Source organism: Pneumocystis murina (genome assembly GCF_000349005.2).
Source record: "Pneumocystis murina B123 chromosome Unknown supercont1.1, whole genome shotgun sequence".
NCBI classification, from domain to species: domain Eukaryota; kingdom Fungi; phylum Ascomycota; class Pneumocystomycetes; order Pneumocystales; family Pneumocystaceae; genus Pneumocystis; species Pneumocystis murina.
In genome coordinates, this window is record NW_017802359.1 from 41315 (window position 1) to 67877 (window position 26563).

Sequence of the window (26563 nt, forward strand, 5' to 3'; positions counted from 1 at the left end):
AAACTCTAAAATCAGAATATAAAACTAATTTAATAAAACAATCATATTCATATGTAATTTTTATTACTATAACTTTTTTAAGGACTATTAACCTTAACAATTTTTACATTTTAAAATATAAATCTTGGAAATAAATTTAATTAATAATCAATCATTTAAAAATAATATGTATTAAACATTTTTGAATGATAATTTTATAAATATTTGAAAAATAAGCTACTTAAAATAACAAATACTATCTGCATCTTTGTTTTAACAATTTTATTTTTGGAAAATGTCTTTTAAAAAAAGAATTACACCAAAATCACAAAATACAGAAAAAACATGTAAAACATTTTCTTTATATACAGAAAAATCCCTCAAAAATGGAGTCTGTCCATCTCCGCTCAATGGAATTCATATTACGAGTTCAGGTTGTTCATCTTTTGACTCAATTACAGGCCTTGGCGGTCTTCCATTAGGAACAAGTTTTCTGATTGAAGAAACAGGAACAACAGATTTTTCAAGCTCTCTATTGCGCTACTTTGTAGCAGAAGGTATCCTTCATGGACATGGAATCTGGGTTGGAGGTGTTCCAAGAACATGGCTTCAAAATTTGCCCGGAGAATCAACAATGCATTTTGAAAAAAATAGACAATCCAACGATGCTATGAAAATAGCATGGAGATACTGTCATCTAGGAGGATTTGAGGGAAATATTGGTCTTAGCAGAGGTTTTTTTTTTCAAAAAAAATCATTAATATAAATAAACTAGGGCCTGGTATCTACAAATTTGAAAATGTTCCCTACTGTCATACGTTTGACCTTGCAAAACAGCTAGAGATACCAGAGAATACAACAATTATATGCTCAAAATGTATCGCTACATCTTCTAAGCCTTATAGTGAATTTATCTCGGATATTCTTAAACTTTTATCTTCAAAATCTCCAGAAATAATACGATTAATAATCCCTAACATTCTTTCACCTGCATTTTATCCTTCTGAGGCACTAAAACAAAAAAATATACTAGAATTTTTTCATACATTAAGAGCTCTTCTACGAATATATTCTAATCGTCTTGTAGCTATTATAAGTATACCAACACAGTTGTATTCTCGAGAAACAGGTATAGTTCGTTATTTGGAATTATTGTCAGATGGCGTTCTTGAATTAATACCTTTTTCAAATTTTGATTCTACAAATGGATTCCAAGGTCTTTTGAAATTACACAAGCTTCCATTTTCCCAAAATTCAATCAATTATAATAATGACTTAGCATTCAAAGTTACTCGTAAGCAATTTTCAATCGAACCATGGGTACTTCCTCCAGCAAATGAAAAAGAATCTTATACAGGGGAAAAAACAATCAATACTTCTGTTCCTGTTGATTTTTAATATATTTACAATACTAAAAATTATAATATCATAACTTATAAATATTTACCAGCTATTTTATATTTTTCATTAAAATCAATATTAAGATCTGGTTTAAGAAATTAAACTATATCTTATAAAAATTATAACTTAATTATCGAGTGAACAATGTCGTTTAAAGACATCTAAAATGAATCATTTTTCCTAAAAAATAAAAAAAAACGATATTTAATAAAATTATTATCCAAGTCTTATTAACATTTTCATATGTTTTTATTGATTATCATGCAATGTCTCAAGAAATCAATTTTAGAAGTAATTTTCAAGATTTATTTTTAAAAGCAGAATACTTATTCAGATAAAGATCAATCAATATCTACTGAAATTAACAGACTTTTAAACTCAGGATCTGAAAAGGATAAATTATATGGATTAAAAAAAGTTATTTATGTATTCTTGTTTTGTTTTTAGGAAAAAGATTTTCTTATATGAAGAATAGTCAATGTCTTATGGAATGGATATGTCGGAATATTTTATGTCAGTTGTAAAAAATATTTCTTCATCTAACTTTGAAATACAAAAACTTGTTTATATGTATATTATACGATATTCAGAATACGATCCTAATTTATCTCTTCTTTCTATTAATACAATTCAAAGAAAATTAAATGATAAAAACCAGATTTTTAGAGGAACAGCAATAAGAATGTTATCAGGAATTCGTGTCCCTGCTATTTCTAAAATAATTCTATCTGAAATAAAGCGTTGTATTATGGATATGTCATTTTATGTAAGGAAAGCAGCTGCTATTTCTATGGTAAAATGTTACAGGTAAATTTAAGTTTTATATTTAAATTCCGTCACAAATTTTATAGACTTGATTCATCGTCTCTTCCTATATTAATAGAATATCTTTTAATTCTTTTCAATGATCAATCTCATATAGTATTCGGATCAGCTCTTTTTGTTTTTCAAGAATTATGTCCAGAAAAATTAGATTTAATCCATCCATACTACCGTAAAATTTGTAAAGTTCTTCATAAATTAAGCGAATGGGATCAAGTAACAGCATTAAATATTCTTTTAGTTTATGCTCGAAAATGTTTTTTAAAACCTGATGATAAAACGTCTTATAATTCTGAAGATTTAAATAAAAAAGAATCTTTTTTCAATGAGGAATCTTATTTTAATGAGGAATCTAATGAAAAAGCAGAAGAGTCAATAAATAATATTTTAAATAAAGATCTCAATCTGCTTTTAACATCTATTATTCCATTGCTTAGAAGCAGAAATAGCTCGGTAATATATTATAATATATTTTTTATTTCAATTATTTATTGTGTATAGGTTATAATGGCAGCTTGTAAAATACTATATCATGTCGGACCTTTAACAAAACAAAGTGAACTTGCAAAACCATTAATTTATCTATTAAAAGAAAGTTCAGATATTCAATATATCGTCCTGACCAATATTATAGCAATAGCTATTAAACATCCTGTAATATATTAAGAAGTTATATATTTAAGCTAATATTTTAGACTTTTTTTTCACCATTTTATAAGCATTTTTTTATTTATCCATCTGATTCTCAAAGTATTTGGGAACTAAAATTCGAAATTCTTTCTTTAATTGCAAGGAAGGAAAATATTAAAGATATTTTAGAAGAACTTAAAGTATTAATTTAAATGTTTCTTTTTCAATAAGCTTACTTTTCTAGTGGCATACGAAAAGTTCAAATCCAAATATAATATTTAAAGCAATAAAATCTATAGGGTATTGTGCAGTTAATCATTGTTCTATTTCTGAATTGTGTCTTCAAAATCTAATAGGAAATATCAATAGCGCAAATGGTATTTATCAATTAAGTAAATATTATGATATTAATTATTCTAGACACGTTGATAGTAGAATCCATATTTATAATATCTCAATTGATACAACTTAATCCAAAAGACAACCTGCATTATATAGAACAACTTGTATTATATTATGATTCCATTAAAGTAGCGTCTGCCAAAGCTTGTATAATTTACCTTATGTCAAAAAATATTTTCAATCTTCCGAAATTATCATTAGATATGCTAAGGATTCTTGCAAAATCATTTTCGCAACAAGTATAATAATTTATTTCTATTTAAGATTTCTTATATATAACAGGAAGAAATTGTAAAAAGCCAAATTCTTATTTTTGCAGTAAAGTTATATATCATATATAGTTCTAATTGTTTTGAAGAGAAATTAGAAGATTCTCCTCTAGATATTTTTTTAAAAAACTCAAAAATATCAAATATTTCAGACGAAAATAATATTCCATCAAGTTTAATATTAGAAAAAAATAAAATGCCAGAAAATGAAGTTATATATAATAATCCTTCAAACAAGTTAATTGTTACAAAGCTTTACGATTATATTATGTTGTTAGCTCGATATGATCTTTCGTATGATCTTCGTGACAGGGCACGTTTATATAAATTTTTAGCACTTAATTCTACTAGTTTATTTACACAGAAAGTCGTTTTTTCATTCAGTCCAAACATAAAAATGACTACAGACTCTATAGGTCGAGAAACGTTTACATTAGGAACTTTATCTCTTATGCTTTTTAAACAAATAAAAGGATACGAAAATCTGCCTAATTGGTCAGATGATATTACTCAATTACCACATCCAAATTTAAGAGAAGAAAAACATAATAACATTTTTGAAGATACGAACGATAACTTTTTGAAAACTTCTACATCAAAAAAGGATAAAAAAGATAATTCAATTTTACTAAACATAAACTCAGTAGAAATACTAGATTTAGATGATTTTTATAGATCAAATACCGATACCGAAGATGAAGATTCAGAAACAGAGATAGAGTCCAAATTTAATTCTAATTATGAAGAAAATACAAATAGTGAATCTACTAAAAAAGAAACAAGTTTTGAAAATGAAGAGGCGGATAACAAACAAATTATACCACTCCTATAAATTCTGAAAATTACGAATTATATATATACTGTTACCACCTTAATATTATTCAATAATTTAGTAAATTTAGTAATATCTTTATATATATATAATGTTATTATAATATAAGAAATTAAGATATTTAAAATAAATATATTTATAATTTTCTGTTATACAAAAATATTTATTAAAGGATCTTTTAGAAAAACATGAATTATAAATTTATAATCAATACATTTAATGGGTTTTTTTTAATATATATTTTAATTCTATGCTTTTATTGAATAATAGATTTCAACACTTAATTTAATTAAAAATAATAAAAAAAGTTCTATTAAAATATCAAAAATTATTACAAAAAATATCTAATAATCAAAAAATTAAATAAAATACTAACTAATAAATATGTATAAGATCTCAATGAAAACTATACATAAAATAATAAGTATAAAATGTAAAAAAATAATTAAGACATTATAATCTAAAACTTAAGATGAAAAGCTAGAAATAAATAATAAACTGAAAAATATATAACTAATTATTATCCTTCATTAACTAAATAAATGACGACATATTTTAACGATATTCAGAATAACCATAATTATAAGTTGGAGAGTATAGATTTGGTGAATATAAATTTGGCAACGGTGAACATCTACGCAGATAACCTTGAGAATAATTAAGCGGGGCACAATCCATTCTTGAATTAGAAGAATAATCTAAATGTTGCAAAGATTTACGACTTCTATAATTAGAATCATAAGGCGTATAAGGCAGATAAGGCTCTGAATATGAACAATATCTAAAAATATTGATTAACAAGAGGATATTTTTACTTATTATACCTATAACCATCAGGATATTTAGATCTCATACGAAAAAGTGCATGACGATTAGTATAATTTACATGATGATCATAATGAGGGTTATTATTTGGATATTTAGATGATAAATATGGCCGATCATAAGATTCAGAATGGATATGATCCTGACAATTATAGCAATTATTATATCGAGGTTCGGAGTATGAAGATGAAACACGTTCTTTTCGTTCTAAGCGATAAGGTATCACTTTCTTATTTTCTAAAGAGTCGTTAATTTGCGTTTCCTTAGCTAGAGTTGGGGAATCGCAAGTTGCAAGATTTTGATCATTAGATAATTTTTTTTCAGATATGAAATCTTTTTCAGATGTTTTCAACATAGTCTCAGCATGAGTAGAATTCCTTAACTGAGTCTTCGCATCTTTGTCTTCATCTAATGATTTTTCTGCTTTAAATTTAGACTCTGTAGAAATTTGAGAAGTTCTGGGAAGAGCTGTTAGTTGATGAGACTCATTAAACCAAGGCTCGCTATTAGCATATCTCTTATGACTGACAGTTGCATTTTCAGGAATCTTTTCAGCAGAAGGCAGATTCCATTGACCTCGATTTCTATATTTTTGAAAATTCCTTAAATCTCGAGTATCACGATCTCGAAAAATATAATCCCTTGGTGCATAATAATAAGGATCTCTATACCCATTTAAACATGGCTGCCGATAGTGAGGTAAATTTTCAGAATAATATCGCGGATAATCATAATTATTAACACTATGGCCTAAAAACAAGAAATTAGCAATAAAAAAAAAAGAAAAAACATACTATAAGGCTTTAAGTAACCATAAGCTTCTGAAGATAACATAGATGATCTTGGAGGAGAGACATTTTGTGGCGTTCTAAAATTCTAAGAATATTTATTTTAAAAAAAATATCATACCCAGGAGGTGGCATCTTAGGACAATGTTTAGCCCAATGATTCTTAGCCCCACAATTAAAACATCCTTCAAGTTTCTCCGTAACTATCTTTCTTATTCCATAAACTTGTTTCTGAGTTTCAACACGCAACGTTTGTCCAAAAAGTTCTGTTCCATCGAGTGCATCACACGCTTTAATACATGATTCTGGATCCACAAATTCCTAGATATCCCTTTAGTATTTCAAAAAATCTAAAAAATATCCATGATCGTTACCACAAAACCACATCCAATATTAGGCTTTAATTCGACATTAATAATCGTCCCAAAAGGTGAAAATTTCTCACGGAGATGATACATACGACATTGATTACTTAAATTTCCAATATAACATTTCAACGGACGTCCATCTTCTGTAAGCGGTCTTGAAACTACACCTGGCAAACTCTGATGATTATTAGGTATTGTTCGCTGAGCTTCTGATGATGCAGAAGCCATAAATATTCAAAAATCCCTTAATAACTCCTCCAAAAAAAATACAAAAAAATATCTATTTTATTATTAAATATTAACTTAAAAAAACCTGATTCCTTACTATTTTTAAAAGCAAAAATATTAAAAAAATAATAAAACAAACTAAATAAAACAAAAAACCCCTATAAGAAATCTAAGACCTGATTCCTTTAAAAATATTTCTTTTATACCTTTTTTATACTTTTATAAAATTTTTTTTAACGATAGTTAACCTCCATTTAAAAATATTAAGAATTATAAAAAAAAAATATCATTATTTTAAGAAATATTAAAAATATTAATATTTTTTCTTAATTTTTATAAGGAATGAAGAAATTTAAGGTATTTTTTCTTAGGAAATAAATATTTTTTAATAAGAAATAATAAAGAATTGATTTATTTTAATAAAATTTATAGAAAATTAAAAAATGGATATAGATGTATATATTGAGAAGTTATATAGAAAGGAGCTTCTGAGTGAGCCGATTATTGAAGCTATTTGTGAAAGTGTAAAAAGACTTCTTATAAAAGAAAGCAATGTTGTTCATATTTGTTCACCGGTTACAGTTGTTGGAGATATTCATGGGTTTAATATATATTTTTTTGAGATTTTTTTTATGAAGAATAGACAATTTTATGATTTAATTGAAATTTTTAAAATTGGAGGATTTTGTCCAGACACTAATTATCTTTTTTTAGGTTTATTGATTTTTTTTTTGGTTAATAAGAATAAAAATGTTTTAGGGGATTATGTTGATAGAGGGCTTTTTAGCGTGGAAACCATTTCTTTACTTGTATGTTTAAAATTAAGATATCCAGAGCGAGTTCATCTTATTCGTGGAAATCATGAATCACGTAGCGTAACACAAACATATGGATTTTATACAGAATGCATTCGTAAATATGGGAATGTTAATGTATGGCATCATTTTACTAATATGTTTGATTTTTTAACGTTATCTGTTATCATTGATAACAAAATATTTTGTGTTCATGGGGGTATATATTAATATTGTCAATGAAAACATAATTTTTTAGGTTTATCACCATCTATTCATTCTATTGATCAAATAAAGATTATCGATCGTTTCCAAGGTATATTAACAAATATTATACTGAGTTTTTAATTTTTTGTTAGAAATACCACATGAAGGGCCTATGGCAGATTTAGTATGGTCAGATCCGGATCAGGACAAGAATGATTTTTCTATTTCTCCAAGGTATTTCAAATAAAATAATAGTTTTAGTTGATTTCTTTAGAGGAGCAGGTTATACATTTGGCATCGATATTGTAGAAAAGTTTCTTGAAATTAATGATATAGAACATATTTTACGTGCACATCAATTATGTCATGAGGGATATCAAGTATAAAGCTTTAGTAGCAATAAATTAAAGTGAATAATTATAGATTTTATATGACGGGAAATTATCTACAGTATGGTCTGCGCCAAATTATTGCTACCGTTGTGCAAATCTTGCATCTATATTAGAAATATATGATAATGGTCAAAAAAAATTTAATGTTTTCGATGCAGCACCAGAAAACGAACATGATAATCCATCTACTCAAAACAACCAAACTAAGGTAAATAATTAGACTGTTTCTCAAATATTAACAGTATAAAAGCTATCAGTTGAATATTTCCTATAATTGGAATCTATGTAACATATAACATTCAGTTTTATCATTTCGCATTGGCATATTTAAATTTTATAAATTATTTTTGCATATTTATATAATAATTTTAAATATATTTTTAAAGATCCTGCCATTTAAATGATCCCATAATTAATACAGAACTAGGAAGCTTTCCAGGAAGAGGCGATAATATTGTAAGTTTTTTTTTATTATCATCTACATCAGAACTATAATACATTAATCAAAATACATCTTAAGCTAATACTTTACACATATATATATCCAGCTACTGGTGATTCTAAAATAGTATCAATGGAATCGTTTATATTGGCATGAGAAACAGCCAAAACAGAATTCTGTAATATTGAAAATACATTTATTTTTATCATTTGCAGTTTTTGCGATGAAATATCATGGCCTATCGGTAACGCAGACGAATGTGTAAATGTTTCTAAACAAAATTATTTAAACAGACACATAAATGGTTTTTGAACCTTCTTCTACTCTATAAACAATTAAACTATCAAAATCATATATAATAGAATATGGACTCAGTATAGTCCTAAAGTCGCCATAAAAATACTTCCTTACTGCAGAGTGCTGAGCTTTTTCTATAAATGACTTTTCCCTATTCACGCATCCTCCAGATTTTGGGAGTTTTACAACATGCATTCCTTTTTTATTATCATATTTCCGTGCCATATCACTATATAAACGTTCAGATCCCAAAACAATTAACACATTGACAGAAAAATCGGAAATTATATTATGTATTATATCATAACCTTTAGATTGATCAATAATTCCAGATGTATCTATAATACATCCAGAATATTTCACTGGATTTTTTAATTTATAAGAAAAATCAAAATAACCAATATACCATCTTTTATTTCACTCATTTTTGATGCACAAACAATTCCCAGGCGAGAAATTAAAGATTTATAAAACTTAAGATTGTGTGTAGGAAAATCATAACCATAATAATAAGACAACGTCACCAATGATGGATACTGAGATGGACCCGTTGTTAAACTAGAACCAAAAGTATTTTCAATATCCAATATCCCAGAAATCAACGTTATAGAAACAGAGCCGGGAATGCTTCCAATGTCCTAGAAGATATAAGAACATCTATTCCAAAGTATCTTAAGTCTCGCACTTCTTGTGTATCCAAATTTACAAGAATTGGACTTCTTTTTTGTTTTAATGCATAACCAGAAAGAATTCGCACAAGGCTTGTCTTTCCAGAATCTTCTGGACCCACAAGTAATACACGTGGTCCCTCTTCATCCTTTTTCATTGCTTCTGTTCTTAAATTTTCAATAGCAAAATGTAAATTCATATATGCCAACATAGGAGTTTCATCTGCAATATAATGAACAGATGGAGTACCTTTTACATCAATAACACATCCTCTCCATGTAAACAATGCCAATTTAACTCCGCTAAAGGTGTATACAGGCCCAATTGTCAATTCTGTTCCAAAAATTTCTGCTGTACCAGATTTTATCTAAGAAATATCAATTAAACATTTCCTATAATAATAAAAAACATATAGAAAAACCTCTATCTCTATTCTTGAGTCAAATTCTACTTCAAATCTAAATTCCTGACCTGGTTGAATGCTCCATGTCATAACTTCTTCAGAAATCTCCGCCATTATCAAAAAAAAAAAACAGAAAAAAAGAGAATCTTACTGTATTTAATCCAGAGACCTTTGAGAGATACATTTCTCTCAAAAATTAAGCTTTTATTTACGTTTCATCCATAATTTTAAGCATAGCTAAATAGAAATAAAAGATGACGGTCAAGAACCGAAGATTTTTATAAGTAAAAAATATACAGTAAAATAAATTTAAAATAATACAATAAAAGTACAAAAAAATGGATTTTTACAAGCTTATAGAGTTATTGTAATTAAAATAAATAAATAGAATGTTGAGTTATGGATCACCACAATAAATAGAAAAACCTCGAAACTGTTCTTGCATAGCTTGAGTTAACTTAGATTGAGTTGGAGTTAATACAGGTGGTTCATCTAGAAATGATGAGGATTAAAGTTTAAGGAAAATTAAAGATTTTTTACGTGTAAATTCGGTATCAAAATTGCTCGTATCCATTGGGTTAGTCTAAAAAAAAAATTAAAGAAAAATAATATAGCAAAAACAAAACATACAATTTTAGGAAAATAAGGAGGATGAACTCGTTTATGATAAATATCATCCCAATTGATATTCCGAAAAAAAGGATGGGCCATGACTTCTAAAGCATCGCCTGGACCAGATCCAAGACGTTGTTCTGGTTCTTTAATAAGAAGCTAAGGGAAATTAATTAATCAAGCAAAAGAATGAAACAAATACTCTTTGTAGAATAGAAACAGAATCCCGAGGCATATGAATAGGATAAAGAGGTTCATCAGATTGAATAGAATCAAAAATTTCATCCTCATCTTCACCACGGAAAGGAGATTGTCCTAAAAGCATCTGATAAATTAAAACTCCAAATGCCCACCAATCAACAGCACGCCCATAACGTTGCTCAAACAAAATCTAATATAAGTAAAAAAAAAAAAAAATATAAAATATTACTTCAGGTGCCATAAACTCAGGAGTACCACAAAAAGTAGTTGTAGTAGAACCATACCACATATCTTCTTTACAAAGGCCATAATCCGTTACTTTAATATGTCCATCAAGACATAATAAAATGTTATCTAATTTTAAATCTCGATAAATGATACCATTTTCATGGAGATGCTTTAAAACCAATAAAACTTCAGCAGCATAGAATCTAACTAAATAAATCACATATAAATTCTTTAAGAAAAAACTTACAAAGCCCTAGTCTGACCAAATTGTTCTCGTTGAATATGCAACAACAAATCTCCACCACTTACATATTCCATTACAAAATAAATCCTTGTTTCCGTTTGGAAGCATGAATGCAAATTAATAAGGAAAGGATGCCTTCCTTTATTGGCAGTAAGGAAAATCCTTTTTTCTGATATCGTACTTCCTATTTCTTCATTTTCTATAATAGATTCTTTTTTTAAAATCTTGATTGCATACAATTGTTTTGTAGATTTAGCTTCTGCAAGCATAACCTTACCAAAATTCCCTTTACCTAACACTGACAAAAAATTGAAATCATCCAATCCAACCTTTTTCTTACTAAACGAAGAAATCCTTGTTCTAGAAGCCTGACAAGAAGTTGACTTGTCAATATGAGTATCATTAAAAAATTGATAATTTTTAATAGATGAATCCGGTGAATAATTATATTTATTCTGTTTTCCATAAATACCTTCAGAATATTGATCATAATCATTCGAATATCTATCATAATCACTCGAATATTTATCACTAGTCTTATGTACTATATCCGTATGTCTTTCTTGTTCAGATGCAGTAGATTTATCCAACTTTCCATAATTCTATAAAAAAATTAACATAAAAAACAAAAAAAGAGAAAATGAATCTTCTTGACCTCTTGTTTATATATTTGATCCTTATGTTGATGATTCTTTTGGTACAATGAGTCAAAACTTAAATCTAAATCAGATGATAGAATCCCTAATGCCATAAATAAATTCAACATTTAAGGAATGATTCCTAAACATACCCTTTTGAAAATCTATAGACGAAGAAAGGGATAGTTGAGACTTATGTGTTTCACGGGTATCGATTATATCGAGAAGATTCTTCTGTGAAGATATTTTATCAAGAGAAATTTGTTCATTTTCAAATTTAAATTCTTCATCATTTTGAAAAGATTTAACTAAGAATTGAGATAGATTTTGCGATAATAATTGAGTTTTAGATTGATTATCATTCAGGTAAGATTCATTTATAGATAATAAATTATCAGTAGTTTCTGCATGAAATTTACGAAAATTATCATCCTTCTTATCAATGGCAACAAAAGTATTCGCTTGTTTCATTTTTGTAATTTTAATTTCATTCAAAATTTTATTAGCTACTTCCATTGACATGCCACATAAGTTAGGAATAAGATGTCGGCATTGAAAATGACATAATATGTTACATTCTGTACATTTCTGTGCATTCCTTTTCCCAAGAGGAAGAATATAACCACAATGGCAACACCAGTTTGCACCTATATTTACAATTGATTCAAATCTATGAGGAATATGATGATTAAGTTTTTTTTCATCGGAGTCCTATAATTTTTTAATTTAAAAAAACACCATAATTAAACTTACATCAACATAACTAGGTTTCGAAATACATTTCGAAACAACTTTAAGATAACATTTTTTATGGCAAGTATATCTACATTCTATACATCGAAATCCTGCAGCATCTTTTAAAAATTCACTACAAAGTGCACACTTTATAATTCGATAAAACTGATGTTGAGAAAATTTATGGCCATTCATTTCATAAAGTTCTTTCTTTTTTTCACGAATAGCACCTTGTCTTCCAAGACCTACCCTATCAATAGTGCGTATTTTTTTAAGATTCTTTACTAAAATAATTAAAATAAAACTAAATAAAATAAGAAACAAACCAAAATTGAGGCTTAGATGTATTTTCCCTGCAGGCTCAAGTGCAAACCATGCGTCAATACTTTTATTTTCTGTTCCATCTTTCTTCATAGTATAGGGTTGTTTCTCAGACGTTAGTAAGAAAGAATTAGAATTTGCTATATCAAATATATTTTCTCTAGATTTAATTTCACCAAAATCATTTTGCATATTTTCAGCACTAACCCAGTCAGGCCCCGAAGCCTCTTTAAGGCGATTCTGACGCAATTCCTCATTGATATCTGATATTTGTATATAAAGAACAGCAACAGGAATAGATGAATTCCCATATTTATCATAAACAGTAAATTCAATTTCATTTGCTTTATTAGCTTCAATTTCAAAAGATTCCTGTAACCAACGATCTGTTTTGGATACTCGTGTTGAAAACTCTGTTTTATCAACTTTAATTACTACATAGATTTCGGGAGTTCGAAATGTTCGAGAAACATGCTCAATATCTTGAATCGCATAAATCTTTCCTTTAAGAACACCAGAAAGAGATCCCCTCATACTGGAAACATTCCTACTTTCATCTAATGATATTAAAAGGAAATAATTACAATATAAAAGTGCAATACTATTTTCTTGAATTTCTTTATCAATATCGACATTAAGATTTTTGTAACGTTTTAAAGCACGCTTTAAAAGTTGTATTTTCTGTTCACTCTCAACTTTTCTCACTTCTGCCTCATTTTTGTTTTTTTTATCGTTTTCATTTTCATATAATTTAATTAATTTATCAAATCCATTTTTTACTTGTTTCTCAACCATCAATTTGGATTCCAATTGCTGCATCATTGTTTGAATTTTCCAACTCGTGTACGGTGTATAATATTTATATAAATCTTTTAAATAGTTAAAAAATATTTAAAAAAAAAAAAAAAAACCTAGTTTTGTATATTGTGGTTTTAATTTTAACGGCATCGCAAATTTTAAGGTAACTTCTGACTTTTCATTATTCTCAGTATTACTCAAAAAAAAATTATTCATCATTTTAGAATTTTCTAAGAAAGGTATATTTTTTGGAGGTGGAGTAGGAGGGTTATCATCATCTCGTTCATTATATTCACCATCTAAATATTCTTCTCTTCTTAATTGAAGTTCACGCATCCTTTCCTCCAAATATGTTATATTTCTCTGAGATTCTCGGATATTATTTTCAAGACTTTGCTGTACATTTTCATTGACTGTTTGACCGCGCATCGCCTGTGCACCCTGAATTAAAACCTTTTCCCGTTCAATCCTACTATGAATATCATTGATAGCTTCCAAAATATCCTAAAAATATTTTAATTCTATCCCTTATTACTTTTTCTATAAAATCTTACCTCCATATTATTTAACTTAATTTTTTTCAAAATAAATATATATTAAAATATTAATAATAATCTCTTATATTTAGTTGTATTTTATTTATTTCTTATTGTCAAAGACTCTATCTCTTAAATCCTATCTCTTATCTAAAAATCTTAAATATTCATATTTCATTAACCTTTTTATGCTTGGTTGGGATAAAAATTCTTCGAAATAAAAAAAATGTTAAAACTTCAAAAAATAACTAAATTTATTTTATATAATATAATATTTGTTTAAAAAAATAATTTAAAAGCACTATTTTATGTTTATTAAACATATATTTATTTTATGTGAATAGATTTTTATAAATATTGAAAGTTATCCTAAGGTCAGTTACTCGATAATTTATATATAAAATAAAAGAATAAATGTATAGCTGAATTAGAAATAAAAAAGTGGATAAAATTTCCCAAAGAAATCATAATTTTGTTCAGAAAAATAGAGGAGATTATGTAATAGATAAGATGTAGTTCTTTGAAAAAATAAATTAAAATAAAAATAGATATATTAATATAAAATATTATATTAAACAAGATAAAAAGTTATTAAAAAAATGCATTAAAGATTAATGTGTTCCCAAAAGATATACAATTGTAAAAGCAGAAATAGCCGCAATAATACCGACTAATAAGGTTTGAAAAGCAGAATAAATTGATTTCTTTATAGATCCAATAAGATAAATTGATTTTAAATAACCAAAAATAAATAAAACAATGGCGACAAGAATAACGCTTATTTTAAAACCAAGAAAGGTATCCTTATAAAAAATAATATAGGGAACGAGAGGAATTCTAATAATTAAATTAATATTTTTTTTTGAAAAAAAAAAACTATACAATCCTCCAAGGAAATATGACATAGCAATAGTGATAGCACTAAACCACGCTGTTCTAAGCGATGGTTTTTGCAAACATAAATCAAAACGCATAACGAAGTTTACGAAATTAATAGGATTTTGCTTCAAGCAAAAGATTAAGGGCTTGCAAACTTCATCAACAATTCCATAAGATTCTAATTGATCAAGAATTTGCTGTGATCTATTCTCCGGCGTGTGTATCAAAAGATCCATTTGTGTTCTTCGAATATGTTCAAAATGTTCTACTTCAGATTTTACAGCTAAATATCCACCTAATCCCATTGAAACTGCACCCGATATCAATTCTGCCATTCCTGCTGTGAGAACAATTTTACTATTATAAAAAGACGAAAGACCAGCTGCTAATGAAAATGGAACTGTCAATCCATCCGAAAGACCCTATTATAAATAATTATTTATTCTTTTTTTTCAATTCGCTTTTTCACTAACAAGAATAATATCACTAACAATACGAGAAGACTCTGAAGACATTTCCATTCTTTCTTTATTTATTAAAGGTTCCGATAACTCCATTATTAACCCCTTATTAATTATTCCTGATCTCTTTATTTTCATAAAATATTTCTTTTTTAACACTTAAAATTTTTGTATTTTTTTATATTTTTAATAACATCTTTTAATGAGTTAAAAATAATTTAATCTTCGTAAGAAACTGGCCAATTAGAAATCAGTTTTTTCTCATCAATTTCGTTTCCATGACAACCGTTAAACTAAACTAAATCATATCAAGACACGTGCTTATTCGTAAGTTGAATATTAAAGGGAAAAATCTTATTGTTTTAATTAAATTATAAGATTAATATGTAGTAGAACTTGTAGATTTTGAATTTTTTTGAATATTATTTAAAGAATGAGAGAATATATCTTAAATATGATTTATAAACAAAAGGAAAGATTTAATAAGTAAGACAATGTATATATAAAATATAACAAAATTAAATTAAAAAATATTACAATGTTTTTTTTAAAAAAATTGAGTGACTCTTTTTATTTATATATTTTTATCAATTATGCGTTTTTTTTAATTTTAAATTACAATTCATCATTTATTCATTTTATTATTAAAAATTTCATAGAAATACAATTATAGAGTAAGAAATAATCTGAAATAAGAAAATTTTATTACTTTTGAGGAAAAAGGGCAGAAATTACGGAAAATATTTTTTAATTTTATTGAGAATTTGTCTTGAAATTTGAAAAAATTCAAAAATTATGCAGTAACGTTTATAATTTAATTTCAACACATAAATGTTGTTTATTTGTATTCATTTTCAAAAATATATGTTCTAAATCTTTTATATTTTTTAAAAAATCATTATTTCTTCAAACAATTTAGAATTTTAAATAATAAAAATATTTCTTTATATTTTCATGGATATTAATAAAAATGATTTGGAATGTAAAGACTAATAATAACTCTTAAGGATTTATAGCTTTTACTAAGCACATTAAAATAATTAAACAAAAAAATCATATTTAATAGCTAATCGCCCTAAATAATTTAATCTCTTAAATTAACAAACATTTTGTATAACATCCATATACAAGGTTCGTATCATTTATTATGGGAACAATTTCTACATCCTAAACTTCTATTTCTAATAAATAAAATTTATCAATAGAGATATATTAAAAAAAATGTCGTATTAGATTTATCCTTTTTAACTTAGTTCCAAGTATATTAAATAAATTGAAACTAATTCTTACAAGTGTTATCCAATTATATTAAAAAAGATTTGATAGATAGGTCATTATAAATAATACTTTGATGTAATAATTAATATATCTTTCAATACAGAAAATCTGATCTCTTAAGTGTCACAAATATTATTGTAATATTTAATATTATTGAGTTCAAAGAGTTAATAGTAACTTCTTTATTTCAATAGGAGGGCAAAGACCTAATTTTTCAGCTCTATTCCAGCGATCTAAACGAGATAATCCTACAAAAGGTCCATATTTATATGTTAAATCAAACATGTTCAACGCCTCATCAATATGTGTTTGTTCGTCTAGACAAATAAATGCTTAAATTTCATATTATTTCATATCGATTTGTATATATACCTATATTTACATAATTTGATTTCTCTACTACTGAAGGAAAAAAATCCTCTTCAGATCGATAAAGGTTAATAACTTTTTCATTAGTTTGTATTTCACTTTTTAGTATATTTTTTTTTTGAACGATATTATCATCAGTTTTTTTTAATTGTTTTGAACTAACTTTTGAAACCTTTAAAGATGGAAATGAATCTACTAGCTTCCTCTGTAATGGCTTAAGTTTTTTGCCTGTTTTTAAAGAAGGCATCTTAAAATATTAATTTTTATTTTTTCAAAAAATAATTTTAATAACATTTTTAAACACAACGAAAAGTATAATATATTTGAATACTAAAATTTAACATAAGAAATCTAAAGGAAATACCTATATATTTAGATAAGTTTATTTCTCTTATCTAAAAGAAATGATTATTTTAATAAATAAAAAATAAATCCAAAAAAGTCTATATTAAAAATTATTTAGTTATTTAAAAGAAATAAAATTCAGAAAAATCATAAATGACTTTAAAATTAACAAGATGTCCTTTTTTAACAAAATTGTTTCATCTTTTTTCCTTGTTGTTTTGTTTTTATAATGATTAATAATGCATAACTTTTTTAAATAGTAAAAATCTGATATTTGCTAATAAAATAAACATATATATAAAAAGCCTAAATACATCATGAAATCAGTGCATTAATCTGATGAAGATACTATGGAATAAAAAGTCGACAAATTTTAAGGAAGTATAATAATAAATATATAAAATTAACACCGAATTAAAAGAAGAAATAAAACTGAAACAAGAACCATGATTACAATTATAGAACTATAAGTTGTACTAGGATATATATTCCATGCATATTCTTGTAGTGCCCAAATGAAAAATTGCAAAAATGGATGTATACGTGTCTGACTAAGAATATAAGGTATAGTCCATGCAAACCAAGAATAAAATTGATAATGTAAAGAACGTGCACACAAAACTCCGATTAAGTTAGATGTAAAAAGTATAATAACAATAAGACGTTGGGTCTGAAAAGATGCTTTATATACATTATTAATAAATAATGTTTTTGTATTTAACAAAGATAATGCAAGTTCTTTTAAAGAACGTCCAGATATCCTAAATATCTATTAATTTATATGAACGTAATATATATATAAAAAAACCGATTCCACAAGGTATTTGAAAAAACAAAAAGTATTAATACATGAATAAAAAGCAATAGAAGAGAAAATTCCTTAGAAAAGAAGATATCTTCTGATAAAAACTTCCAATTAACAGTCCATTCGTAAAGAAACACACGAGAAAAATCAAAAGCTCTGGAAATATATTCTTTTTTATAAGAAATAAAAGGTATAAACAATAATGTCTAAATAAAATAAATGTTTTTCTCATAAAACAATCCAAAAATAACCTGAATACAGAAAATAAGAAAAAAATGATATAGCATACGCCTTAAACCCAAAATCTGAAATAATATCATAACTATAGCAGGAAAAAAAAGTAAAACATTCATTTTAATTCCTAATGCAATCCCAAAAAAAAAAGTACCCAATGTCCAAGAATTCCGAACATAAGCATAAATCCCTATATATGAAAAAAGCATCGCCCAGCAATCATTAAATAAACGTAATAAATATATACTATGAAGACGTTTTGAAAAAATTAGCATAAAATATGTATATAAAGGCGCCTAATCATATAAAAACAAACATATTAAACAATTGACTTTTTACTTTTATTGTATAATAAATCTTAAATATAAAAAAAAGTGTTAAAAGATAAACCAACATAAAAATATACTGAGCTCTTGCAATATTTATCCCCCCATCTGTCAGTTTATAAAGAACAGAATATAAATAAAGAAACCCAGATGGATATCTTCAAAATTATAAAAATTCTTAAAATATAAAATTATAACCTACACAACTGGACCAGTATCACCTTTAATATTCACATAATTTCTTTCACCTGATAAATAAATAGAAACCTGGCTCATATAGGTATTCCAATCAATTTCAGTGTCTAAATACTAAGTTAAAAAATATTAAAATTTATATATTCTTACAGGGAATTTTTAGTAAAATAACCAGGCAAAAAAAAGCATCTAAGAATAAAAGAGATAAGGATACATAATAAGCATAAGAAGATCCATGGAGAATAGATCTTGCTTTATGATATGTCTTTATGAAAAAAAACAAATATGATTTTATCATTTTTTTAAAACTCGTTAGATTAAATATTAAAAAATAAAAAATATCTAATAACTACGACCAAAAAGTGCAAAAGTTGTAGCAAAGTTCTCGCAGGCAACACAGCGAGTTATACCTTTCAAAAGATATTCGCCAGATGGTTGTTCTAAAGGTATACAAAGACTTTTTGCACCCATACTTAATAAAGTTTCTTCTTCATCTAATTCTATATTTGATTCATTTGAACTTCTTTGTCGTATTTTCTCTTCACATGATGATATTTTACACCATGGAACAAGTAAAACTTTCTTTTTATTAAGCGAAGGGACAAAGTCATCCCATTTATAAACAATTTGAATATTTTCATCATACATTTTTTTTGCTTTCTTATATAAATCAGACTGAATTGTTGTCAACAATTCAGAAACAGTTTGTAAAAGTGTAGAAAGTGGAACTGCAAATTTAATACCAGTATCTCGACGCACAGCAATAACTTGAGATGCTTTATGATCTTTCAATCCATATTCCAATCGTAATGGAACTCCCTAAAAAGTAAATGCCTTCAAAAAAATCAATAAAATTAAATAATACCATCATTTCCCAATGAGAAAATTTCCAACCTGGAGAATATAAAGTCCGGGAATCCGAATTAACACGAATCCCTGCTTTTTTAAGCTCTTGAACAATATTTTCAACTCCATCTTGAATTAATTTTTGCTCATCATTTGTTGTTTTAACAGTAATTCCACAGGGAATAACAATTACCTGAATTTTTGAAACTTTAGGAGGTATGACCAATCCTTTATCATCACCATGAGTCATTATCATAATTCCAATTGCTCTTGTCGAAAGACCCCATGAATTTTGCCAAACATAAATCTTTGATTTTTCACCAGTAACTTTTGTATCCGGATTTTCAACACAAATATCAAACATCTTGCTAAAATTTTGTCCCAATGAATGACTTGTTGCAGCCTGAATAGCTCTTCCAGAGGCAGGAATATATCCTTCAATTGTCGCTGTAAAAGCTGCACCAGCAAATTTCTCTTTTTCTGATTTTATTCCTTTAATTACCGGAACTGCAAGCAGATCAATATAGACTTTTTCATACAAATCTAAAATTTCAAAAACTTCTTTCTCAGACTCTTTTCTATTTAAATACACTGTATGACCTTCTTGCCAGAGAAACTCTCGTGTCCTCAAAAAAGGCTCTACATAGTTAACAAAATGCAGATCTATAGATATTATAAAACTCACGAGGATGTTTAAATTCCCATCTAACAACAGAATTCCATTGATTAAGTTTTAATGGCAAATCACGATGACTTCTTATCCATTTAGAATAATACGAATACATAATCGTTTCTGAAGTTGGGCGAATAGCAATCGGTTCTTCAAGATTGGAATTCCCACTAACAACATTAAAAATCAATAATAACTATAATAAATATATATTACGCTTTCGTTATCCACGCAACTTTTAGAAATCAGAAAATTCCGTTTCAAGATTATATCTATTACCTTCTGGAGCAAATCCTTCTATATGATCTTTTTCTTTCTCAAGAACTTTTGAAGATACAAACATAGGAAAATAACAACCCTCAACTCCCATTTTTTTAATCTCAGAATCAAACCATTCTAATATATAATAAGACTTAATATTAAAAAAAGGAATTATTACTCTGTATTTCCTCCCATATATAAAAAGACGGAGGTTTTAATATATAACATCCCGAAATATCATAATAATCAATCCAATATGAATCAGAATAAATAAAAGAAAAGAATTCATAGAACACACCATACCACCCTTAATTAGCACTTGACGATACCATTCAGAAAAATTATCTTTTTTTTTAACAGTAATACCAATCAATGTACCTTCTTGTAAACCTAAAACTAAATAATAATAAAAAATATCAATCGAAGCTAACCATCTTTATTAGAAAGTGAAACTTTCGATTGAAAATTAGCTTTTTGTCTAAATCATAATTAATTATTTTTATACAAACTATATTTAATCACTTTAACGATAAATCTATATCTGTTCTTTTTACATCTAAATCTACAAGGTACTTTAATAATTGATCGCTTGTTATAAAAACAGTTTTATTGCTTGACAAACGAAATGCAAGCAATTCTTCCTTTACAAGTATCCGAGAATCTAAAACAAGATGTATTTTTGATATATTTTCCTTTCTAAGACAAAAAAGAGATACTTTTTCACATCCAATCAATAAAACTTATTATCCTAATAAATAAATAACCACCTTGTTCACTTTTTACTCCAAAAAAATCAAATACTAATTCTGATGGCACCATATGTAATGATTTACACTTCAAAACTGATGCAATAGATGAAAATTCAATTTTTGAATCTTCTAACCCAACAATAAACACCAATTTAAATTCTTTATCCTCATCTATTCCTGTTTTCGACAATCTTATCCTTGTTAAAAGATATTTATCAAAAATAGTTTGTTTTTTAAGATTTTTTTTCCACAAAACTTCTGATGGGGCTTCTTCATGATTAATAATATATCTATCATTAATTGAAAGACAAGACAATCCATGTAATATTCCTTTTTCATTCATTTTTAATATCTTATTTTTCCTATAAATTTTTATTAGGTTATTAAAGTCCCTTAAAAAAAGTCTAAGGTTGACTTCGGGTTTTTGACCGTAAGGAAAAAAGTTAAAAAAAAACAGGATTAAGAAGGATAATAAAGGCCCTTTTAGAGGGAAATGGCGCAATTATTTCAACAAACATTAGATTCTAATGTTTGTAAGTTTAATTATAAGTTTTTGAAGGGAAAATTTTGACTTAGTTAGTCTTGAGTGGCGAAAAAATCAGTGGATCGGATGTTAGAGATCAACATGGTAAAAGAAGCAATGAAAAGAGCGCTAAAAGCGATATAAATGGATTGAAATAATATTCTAATATTATATTTTTAGTTCTTGCGGCGCAAACACTTTCAAATATACTTAAATCATCACTTGGTCCAGTGGGATTAGATAAAATGTTAGTTGATGATATTGGAGATGTAACAGTTACAAATGATGGATCTACAATTCTTTCATTATTACATGTTGAACATCCCACAGGGAAAATGCTTGTTGAATTAGCGCAACAACAAGATAAAGAAGTAGGAGATGGTACTACATCGGTAGTTATTATTGCGGGTTGAGATCCTAATTATTTATATAAATAAAAATAATGTTGTATTAATATGGGATTTATTTAGCGGAATTACTACGTCGTGCAAATGAACTGGTAAAAAATAAGATTCATCCAACAACCATTATTACGGGTTATCGATTGGCGTTAAAAGAAGCTATAAAATATCTTACAGAAATGCTTCAAATTAAAACGGAACATCTTGGAAGAGAATGTTTGTTAAATGTTGCTAAAACAAGCATGTCATCGAAAGTGATTGGAAGGTACTGAAATCTAATTTTTTTTTTTTTTTCCTTATATATTAGTGATTCTGATTTTTTTGCGAATATGACGGTAGATGCTATTCTCTCAGTTAAAACAGTAAATGCCCGTGGTGAAACAAAATATCCAGTAAAGGCAGTCAATATTTTAAAAGCACATGGGAAAAGTTCACGAGAATCAGTCTTAATTAAAGGGTATGCTATAAACTGTACTGTTGCAAGTCAAGGTTTGTTCTTAAAGAAATAAGCTAAAAATTAAAAATCTATTTAGCAATGAAGACTAAAATTACGAATGCAAAAATTGCATGTTTAGATATGAATTTGCAGAAAGCGCGTATGGCATTGGGTGTGAATATTGTGATTGATAATCCAAATCAACTAGAACAAATTAGAAAACGAGAAAGTGATATAATTGTAGAGAGAATTCAAAAGATTCTTGCATCGGGTGCAAATGTTATATTTACAACTAAAGGCATTGATGATCTTTGTTTGAAACTTTTTGTAGAAGCAGGTGCCATGGCAGTAAGAAGATGCAAAAAAGAAGATTTAAAAAGAATTGCAAAAGCAACAGGTGCAACCCTTATTAATACATTATCAAATTTGGAAGGAGAAGAAGTTTTTGAAACAAGTTACCTTGGATATTCAGATGAAGTTTCGCAAGAACGTATTTCTGACAATGAATGCATTTTTATTAAAGGAACTCGATCATTATCATCGTCATCTATTATTCTGAGAGGCCCAAATGGTATTAAAATTGAATATTTTATCCTTTTTTCTTATAAAGTTAGATTTTCAATTAGACGAAATGGAGCGTTCTCTTCATGATTCTTTATCATCCGTCAAACGAACATTAGAAAGTGGTTATGTCGTTCCAGGTGGAGGCGCTGTCGAGACTTCTCTTAGTATTTATCTTGAGAATTTTGCAACTACATTAGTTCCTTTGTTCTATTCTTTTAAAATATTATTAATTTATTTTACAGGGTTCTCGAGAACAACTGGCCATTGCTGAATTTTCCTCCGCCTTGTTAGTCATTCCAAAGACTCTCGCTGTTAATGCAGCCAAAGATGCATCTGAGCTTATTGCTAAGTTACGTGCTTATCATGCTGCTAGTCAAAATGATACAAAAAAAAATTATCTAACATATGGATTAAGTTTACCAGAAGGAAAAATACGTGATAATGTTAAAGAAGGAATACTTGAACCTTCTGTTTCTAAGATTCGAAGTCTTAAAAGTGCTGTTGAAGCATCTATTGCTATTCTTCGTATTGACACCTCAATTAAACTTGATCCTGAAAAACAAGAACTACCACAGGATGGTCATGAACATTAATCTATTTTTGTATATTTTTATTTATTATAAGAAAATAAATATTTAAGGCACAGTGCTTAACCCATCAATCGTGCGCTCATTACTTTTAACAAAGCCTCCAATTTTGACCAAAAAAATATAAATATTAGGACATTTTGGAGTGCTTTCTAGGAAATCTATGCATGTTTCTAAATATTTTTTTATTATTTTGCTATTTTTAAAAAGTTTTTAACATTTTTTGAGGGGAAACAATCAAATCAACAAGCAGCAGATATTCTTTAAAAACGCCTTTTTTAAAACTAGAGATAATTTAATATATATTAAAAGAAAAAGACATAGATATAAGATTTAAGACTTTTATGGATTACTCGAGTGAAGATAAAGAGAATGATTATTTTGCTCAAGAAAACTTTCCAGCGGATATCTCTCCTCGTTTAGCTCTATTATTCACAAGAATACAATACAGAGGGACGCAACCACTATTTCCAGCATCTTGGAAGGCAAGAAATGAGGTTTATTGGTCAAATTCTAATAAAATACAGATAGATTTTCTTGGACTTCCATCTACTCTTTTTGTCCAAAGTAATTCTAATTTTAGGCCACCAATATGTTCTATGAATAATACGGATAGTGGTGAATTCAGAGGTAGGTTTATAATATTATTTTCTTTTTTATAGTTATTTTTTATTAGGGAAATTAGCTTTTAAAAGACTAGTATTTCTTGGGCGAGATATTCGAGATAGAATCCAGTTGAATAAGGAATATCGTTTACCTCATGATTCTCTTGCTATTGAGCCATATATTTTGAGTGAGCTTAAACGTTTTCAACAATGGATGGAAAAAGATAGCGTAGGACGTATTTATCATGATTTATTATGTTCATTATCTTTGTTTTAACATCTTTATAGTTTTTAATCTTGAAAAGACAAAGATTCCATATCTTATATATGTATCATCATGCTATTCTGACTTTTCGAAAAATGTAAATATGAATATTAATAATGATTATATGATTGTTGCAGAAAAAATGGAAAACAAATTACGCGAAGCAGCTCAATACCATAGACAACGAATTCTATCAAAATATGCGGACCGATATTCCATTTATAATCCACCAACTCCTCCTCACGAAGAATATGAAAATACCCAAGTAGTAACGATTGATAAATTTCCTACAATTTACGGTTTTGCCATATGCAGGTCCCAAGTTGCAATAGTCTCATTGAATTCAAGTGATTTGAAAGTATTGTTTATTTATACTTTTTTTATCTTTTAACTTTTTAATAGAACCCTATTCGAACATTACTTGTTATAGATTACTGTAATGTTACACAAGATTTATGGTCTGCCATTGCTATTGCATTGACAATGGTTGCATCTAGAGATGAGACAATAGAATGGTCTTATTTTGGAGGTACCAATGAAATTTCAAATTTAACAAAACAAATGGCCAACGTAAAGATGACGGAAGATGTCGATTTTTGATTAAATTAATGAGTTTCGATTTAGACATAACTAAAGCTTTTTTTTTAATCATGTTATTGACTAAGTTTTTAATTTTACTGTGCATGAATGTATTAATCATAAATAATTGTGGAATTGTTACTTTTGTTTATTAAGAACGAAATTTTATAATATGAAGTATTGTAAAAAATTAAAAACAAATATTTCATTATTGTATTAAATAATAAAATATCATAAATTTTAAAAAAATATTTATTACATAATTTAAAAGACATCGCTTTTTATGAATTAGTAAGATAAAATATTAAATAAAATATTAATAAACTTATATACAATGTAGTGGCCCCAAAAAGATTCTTTTTTACATTTTTCTACATATTAATAAATTATAATTTTAATATTTTATATTTCATAAAACTTTAAATTTAAACAATCCATAAAAATAGAAAATATTTGAAAATACTAAATTACATTAAATTTTACTGATGCTCTTCTTTCATATATAAAATATTAAGTTTTTATCGTCGAATAAAAAGATATACATGATCATATGAAAGTCTATTAAGCTTTTTATATGGACCTTCAAGGCACATTAAAAGACCCCCAAAACTTATATATACAGATCTAGAATATTTTAATTTCTTTTATTAATCACTCTAAAATTCTAACACTAAATCTTTTTCACCTTCATCAAACCGATAAACCTTCCCATACATAATATAATCCGCACTGTCTTTAAAAGAATCATGTAATGTACTTGCAACCTGAACAGAAATTGATTCATTTGGCTTTAATGGATAAAGTTCTGAGTTAATGTCTAATGTTAATTCCATGTCCTGTGAAGAAGAAATAGCCGTAATTCTTGAAACTAAAACAGATAAAAGACATATATAACAATACATATTATATAACCTCTATCAAATTTCTCAGAATCTACTGTATTTATATGAAAAATTTCATCAATCAAAACCATTTCAGTAGACATTTCTATCTCCCTCTAGAAATACAATCAATTATAGCGGAAAAAAGGTACCAGACACTAAAATATAGTATTCTAGATAATATATTATAAGAAATATACATTTGTTTGAGCCTTATTACCTTAGCTTAAACTTAAATATCTT

At 26.9% G+C, this 26563-nt stretch overlaps 13 protein-coding genes across 13 annotated transcripts; 5 read left to right on the forward strand and 8 right to left on the reverse strand.

The window, feature by feature from the left end:
- Nucleotides 1-274: 274 nt before the first annotated feature.
- Nucleotides 275-1410, forward strand: PNEG_00293 (hypothetical protein; the record flags this gene model as incomplete). The annotated part of the gene is made up of 2 exons (XM_007873974.1): nucleotides 275-713; nucleotides 755-1410. The coding sequence occupies 2 exons, from the start codon at nucleotides 275-277 to the stop codon at nucleotides 1375-1377; spliced, it is 1062 nt and encodes a 353-aa protein (XP_007872165.1). The 3' UTR covers nucleotides 1378-1410.
- Nucleotides 1411-1646: 236 nt separating this feature from the next.
- PNEG_00294 (hypothetical protein) lies at nucleotides 1647-4369 on the forward strand (the record flags this gene model as incomplete). The annotated part of the gene is made up of 9 exons (XM_007873975.1): nucleotides 1647-1671; nucleotides 1721-1806; nucleotides 1856-2187; nucleotides 2232-2655; nucleotides 2704-2856; nucleotides 2898-3032; nucleotides 3077-3209; nucleotides 3253-3473; nucleotides 3517-4369. 9 exons carry the CDS (start codon nucleotides 1647-1649, stop codon nucleotides 4333-4335), a joined length of 2328 nt encoding a protein of 775 aa, XP_007872166.1. The 3' UTR covers nucleotides 4336-4369.
- Nucleotides 4370-4836: 467 nt separating this feature from the next.
- PNEG_00295 (hypothetical protein) lies at nucleotides 4837-6699 on the reverse strand. The gene is made up of 6 exons (XM_007873976.1): nucleotides 6642-6699; nucleotides 6323-6596; nucleotides 6070-6269; nucleotides 5955-6028; nucleotides 5160-5910; nucleotides 4837-5116 (listed from the first exon to the last, which is right to left on the reverse strand). The coding sequence occupies exons 2-6, from the start codon at nucleotides 6542-6544 to the stop codon at nucleotides 4891-4893; spliced, it is 1473 nt and encodes a 490-aa protein (XP_007872167.1). The 5' UTR covers nucleotides 6545-6596; nucleotides 6642-6699; the 3' UTR covers nucleotides 4837-4890.
- A 124-nt stretch (nucleotides 6700-6823) lies between these two features.
- Nucleotides 6824-8261, forward strand: PNEG_00296 (hypothetical protein). The gene is made up of 7 exons (XM_007873977.1): nucleotides 6824-6901; nucleotides 6949-7558; nucleotides 7598-7654; nucleotides 7698-7779; nucleotides 7820-7925; nucleotides 7969-8145; nucleotides 8188-8261. The coding sequence occupies exons 2-7, from the start codon at nucleotides 6988-6990 to the stop codon at nucleotides 8209-8211; spliced, it is 1017 nt and encodes a 338-aa protein (XP_007872168.1). The 5' UTR covers nucleotides 6824-6901; nucleotides 6949-6987; the 3' UTR covers nucleotides 8212-8261.
- A 56-nt stretch (nucleotides 8262-8317) lies between these two features.
- Nucleotides 8318-9932, reverse strand: PNEG_00297 (hypothetical protein; the record flags this gene model as incomplete). The annotated part of the gene is made up of 7 exons (XM_007873978.1): nucleotides 8318-8426; nucleotides 8470-8650; nucleotides 8694-9038; nucleotides 9083-9314; nucleotides 9362-9712; nucleotides 9767-9853; nucleotides 9900-9932. The coding sequence occupies 7 exons, from the start codon at nucleotides 9930-9932 to the stop codon at nucleotides 8318-8320; spliced, it is 1338 nt and encodes a 445-aa protein (XP_007872169.1).
- A 213-nt stretch (nucleotides 9933-10145) lies between these two features.
- PNEG_00298 (protein kinase C-like protein) lies at nucleotides 10146-14085 on the reverse strand (the record flags this gene model as incomplete). Its single annotated transcript, XM_007873979.1, has 13 exons — nucleotides 10146-10240; nucleotides 10289-10331; nucleotides 10379-10519; nucleotides 10563-10751; nucleotides 10791-10992; nucleotides 11037-11635; nucleotides 11689-11774; nucleotides 11824-12382; nucleotides 12425-12690; nucleotides 12733-13284; nucleotides 13330-13596; nucleotides 13639-14029; nucleotides 14080-14085. The coding sequence occupies 13 exons, from the start codon at nucleotides 14083-14085 to the stop codon at nucleotides 10146-10148; spliced, it is 3396 nt and encodes a 1131-aa protein (XP_007872170.1).
- A 587-nt stretch (nucleotides 14086-14672) lies between these two features.
- Nucleotides 14673-15564, reverse strand: PNEG_00299 (hypothetical protein; the record flags this gene model as incomplete). The annotated part of the gene is made up of 3 exons (XM_007873980.1): nucleotides 15414-15564; nucleotides 14944-15362; nucleotides 14673-14898 (listed from the first exon to the last, which is right to left on the reverse strand). Exons 1-3 carry the CDS (start codon nucleotides 15537-15539, stop codon nucleotides 14673-14675), a joined length of 771 nt encoding a protein of 256 aa, XP_007872171.1. The 5' UTR covers nucleotides 15540-15564.
- Nucleotides 15565-16838: 1274 nt separating this feature from the next.
- On the reverse strand, nucleotides 16839-17312 carry PNEG_00300 (hypothetical protein; the record flags this gene model as incomplete). The annotated part of the gene is made up of 2 exons (XM_007873981.1): nucleotides 17052-17312; nucleotides 16839-16996 (listed from the first exon to the last, which is right to left on the reverse strand). Exons 1-2 carry the CDS (start codon nucleotides 17293-17295, stop codon nucleotides 16839-16841), a joined length of 402 nt encoding a protein of 133 aa, XP_007872172.1. The 5' UTR covers nucleotides 17296-17312.
- Nucleotides 17313-17796: 484 nt separating this feature from the next.
- Nucleotides 17797-19251, reverse strand: PNEG_00301 (hypothetical protein; the record flags this gene model as incomplete). The annotated part of the gene is made up of 6 exons (XM_007873982.1): nucleotides 17797-18154; nucleotides 18202-18404; nucleotides 18450-18728; nucleotides 18772-18916; nucleotides 18961-19060; nucleotides 19104-19251. The coding sequence occupies 6 exons, from the start codon at nucleotides 19249-19251 to the stop codon at nucleotides 17797-17799; spliced, it is 1233 nt and encodes a 410-aa protein (XP_007872173.1).
- A 44-nt stretch (nucleotides 19252-19295) lies between these two features.
- PNEG_00302 (proline-tRNA ligase) lies at nucleotides 19296-21822 on the reverse strand (the record flags this gene model as incomplete). Its single annotated transcript, XM_007873983.1, has 9 exons — nucleotides 19296-19772; nucleotides 19819-20438; nucleotides 20485-20639; nucleotides 20686-20704; nucleotides 20749-20865; nucleotides 21034-21120; nucleotides 21162-21208; nucleotides 21253-21445; nucleotides 21498-21822. 9 exons carry the CDS (start codon nucleotides 21820-21822, stop codon nucleotides 19296-19298), a joined length of 2040 nt encoding a protein of 679 aa, XP_007872174.1.
- A 150-nt stretch (nucleotides 21823-21972) lies between these two features.
- Nucleotides 21973-23996, forward strand: PNEG_00303 (T-complex protein 1 subunit alpha; the record flags this gene model as incomplete). The annotated part of the gene is made up of 8 exons (XM_007873984.2): nucleotides 21973-22012; nucleotides 22060-22107; nucleotides 22183-22410; nucleotides 22473-22668; nucleotides 22711-22892; nucleotides 22937-23410; nucleotides 23454-23599; nucleotides 23646-23996. 8 exons carry the CDS (start codon nucleotides 21973-21975, stop codon nucleotides 23994-23996), a joined length of 1665 nt encoding a protein of 554 aa, XP_007872175.1.
- Nucleotides 23997-24200: 204 nt separating this feature from the next.
- Nucleotides 24201-25460, forward strand: PNEG_00304 (hypothetical protein; the record flags this gene model as incomplete). The annotated part of the gene is made up of 5 exons (XM_007873985.1): nucleotides 24201-24475; nucleotides 24518-24620; nucleotides 24667-24831; nucleotides 24884-25218; nucleotides 25263-25460. Exons 1-5 carry the CDS (start codon nucleotides 24335-24337, stop codon nucleotides 25458-25460), a joined length of 942 nt encoding a protein of 313 aa, XP_007872176.1. The 5' UTR covers nucleotides 24201-24334.
- A 497-nt stretch (nucleotides 25461-25957) lies between these two features.
- Nucleotides 25958-26424, reverse strand: PNEG_00305 (hypothetical protein; the record flags this gene model as incomplete). The annotated part of the gene is made up of 3 exons (XM_007873986.1): nucleotides 25958-26063; nucleotides 26109-26307; nucleotides 26352-26424. 3 exons carry the CDS (start codon nucleotides 26422-26424, stop codon nucleotides 25958-25960), a joined length of 378 nt encoding a protein of 125 aa, XP_007872177.1.
- Between the last annotated feature and the right edge of the window lie 139 nt (nucleotides 26425-26563).

What these genes read in the sequence shown, in the direction of transcription:
- PNEG_00295 (XM_007873976.1), bottom strand. Translation starts at nt 6,544, where the DNA reads ATGGCTTCTGCATCATCAGAAGCTCAGCGAACAATACCTAATAATCAT. An exon ending in ATATTGGATGTGGTTTTGTG is followed by an intron (nt 6,270 to 6,322) that starts GTAACGATCATG and finishes AGGGATATCTAG; the next exon opens with GAATTTGTGGATCCAGAATC. An exon ending in TGGTTACTTAAAGCCTTATA is followed by an intron (nt 5,911 to 5,954) that starts GTATGTTTTTTC and finishes TCTTGTTTTTAG; the next exon opens with GCCATAGTGTTAATAATTAT.
- PNEG_00296 (XM_007873977.1), top strand. Translation starts at nt 6,988, where the DNA reads ATGGATATAGATGTATATATTGAGAAGTTATATAGAAAGGAGCTTCTG. An exon ending in GATTATCGATCGTTTCCAAG is followed by an intron (nt 7,655 to 7,697) that starts GTATATTAACAA and finishes ATTTTTTGTTAG; the next exon opens with AAATACCACATGAAGGGCCT. An exon ending in CTCAAAACAACCAAACTAAG is followed by an intron (nt 8,146 to 8,187) that starts GTAAATAATTAG and finishes ACAGTATAAAAG; the next exon opens with CTATCAGTTGAATATTTCCT.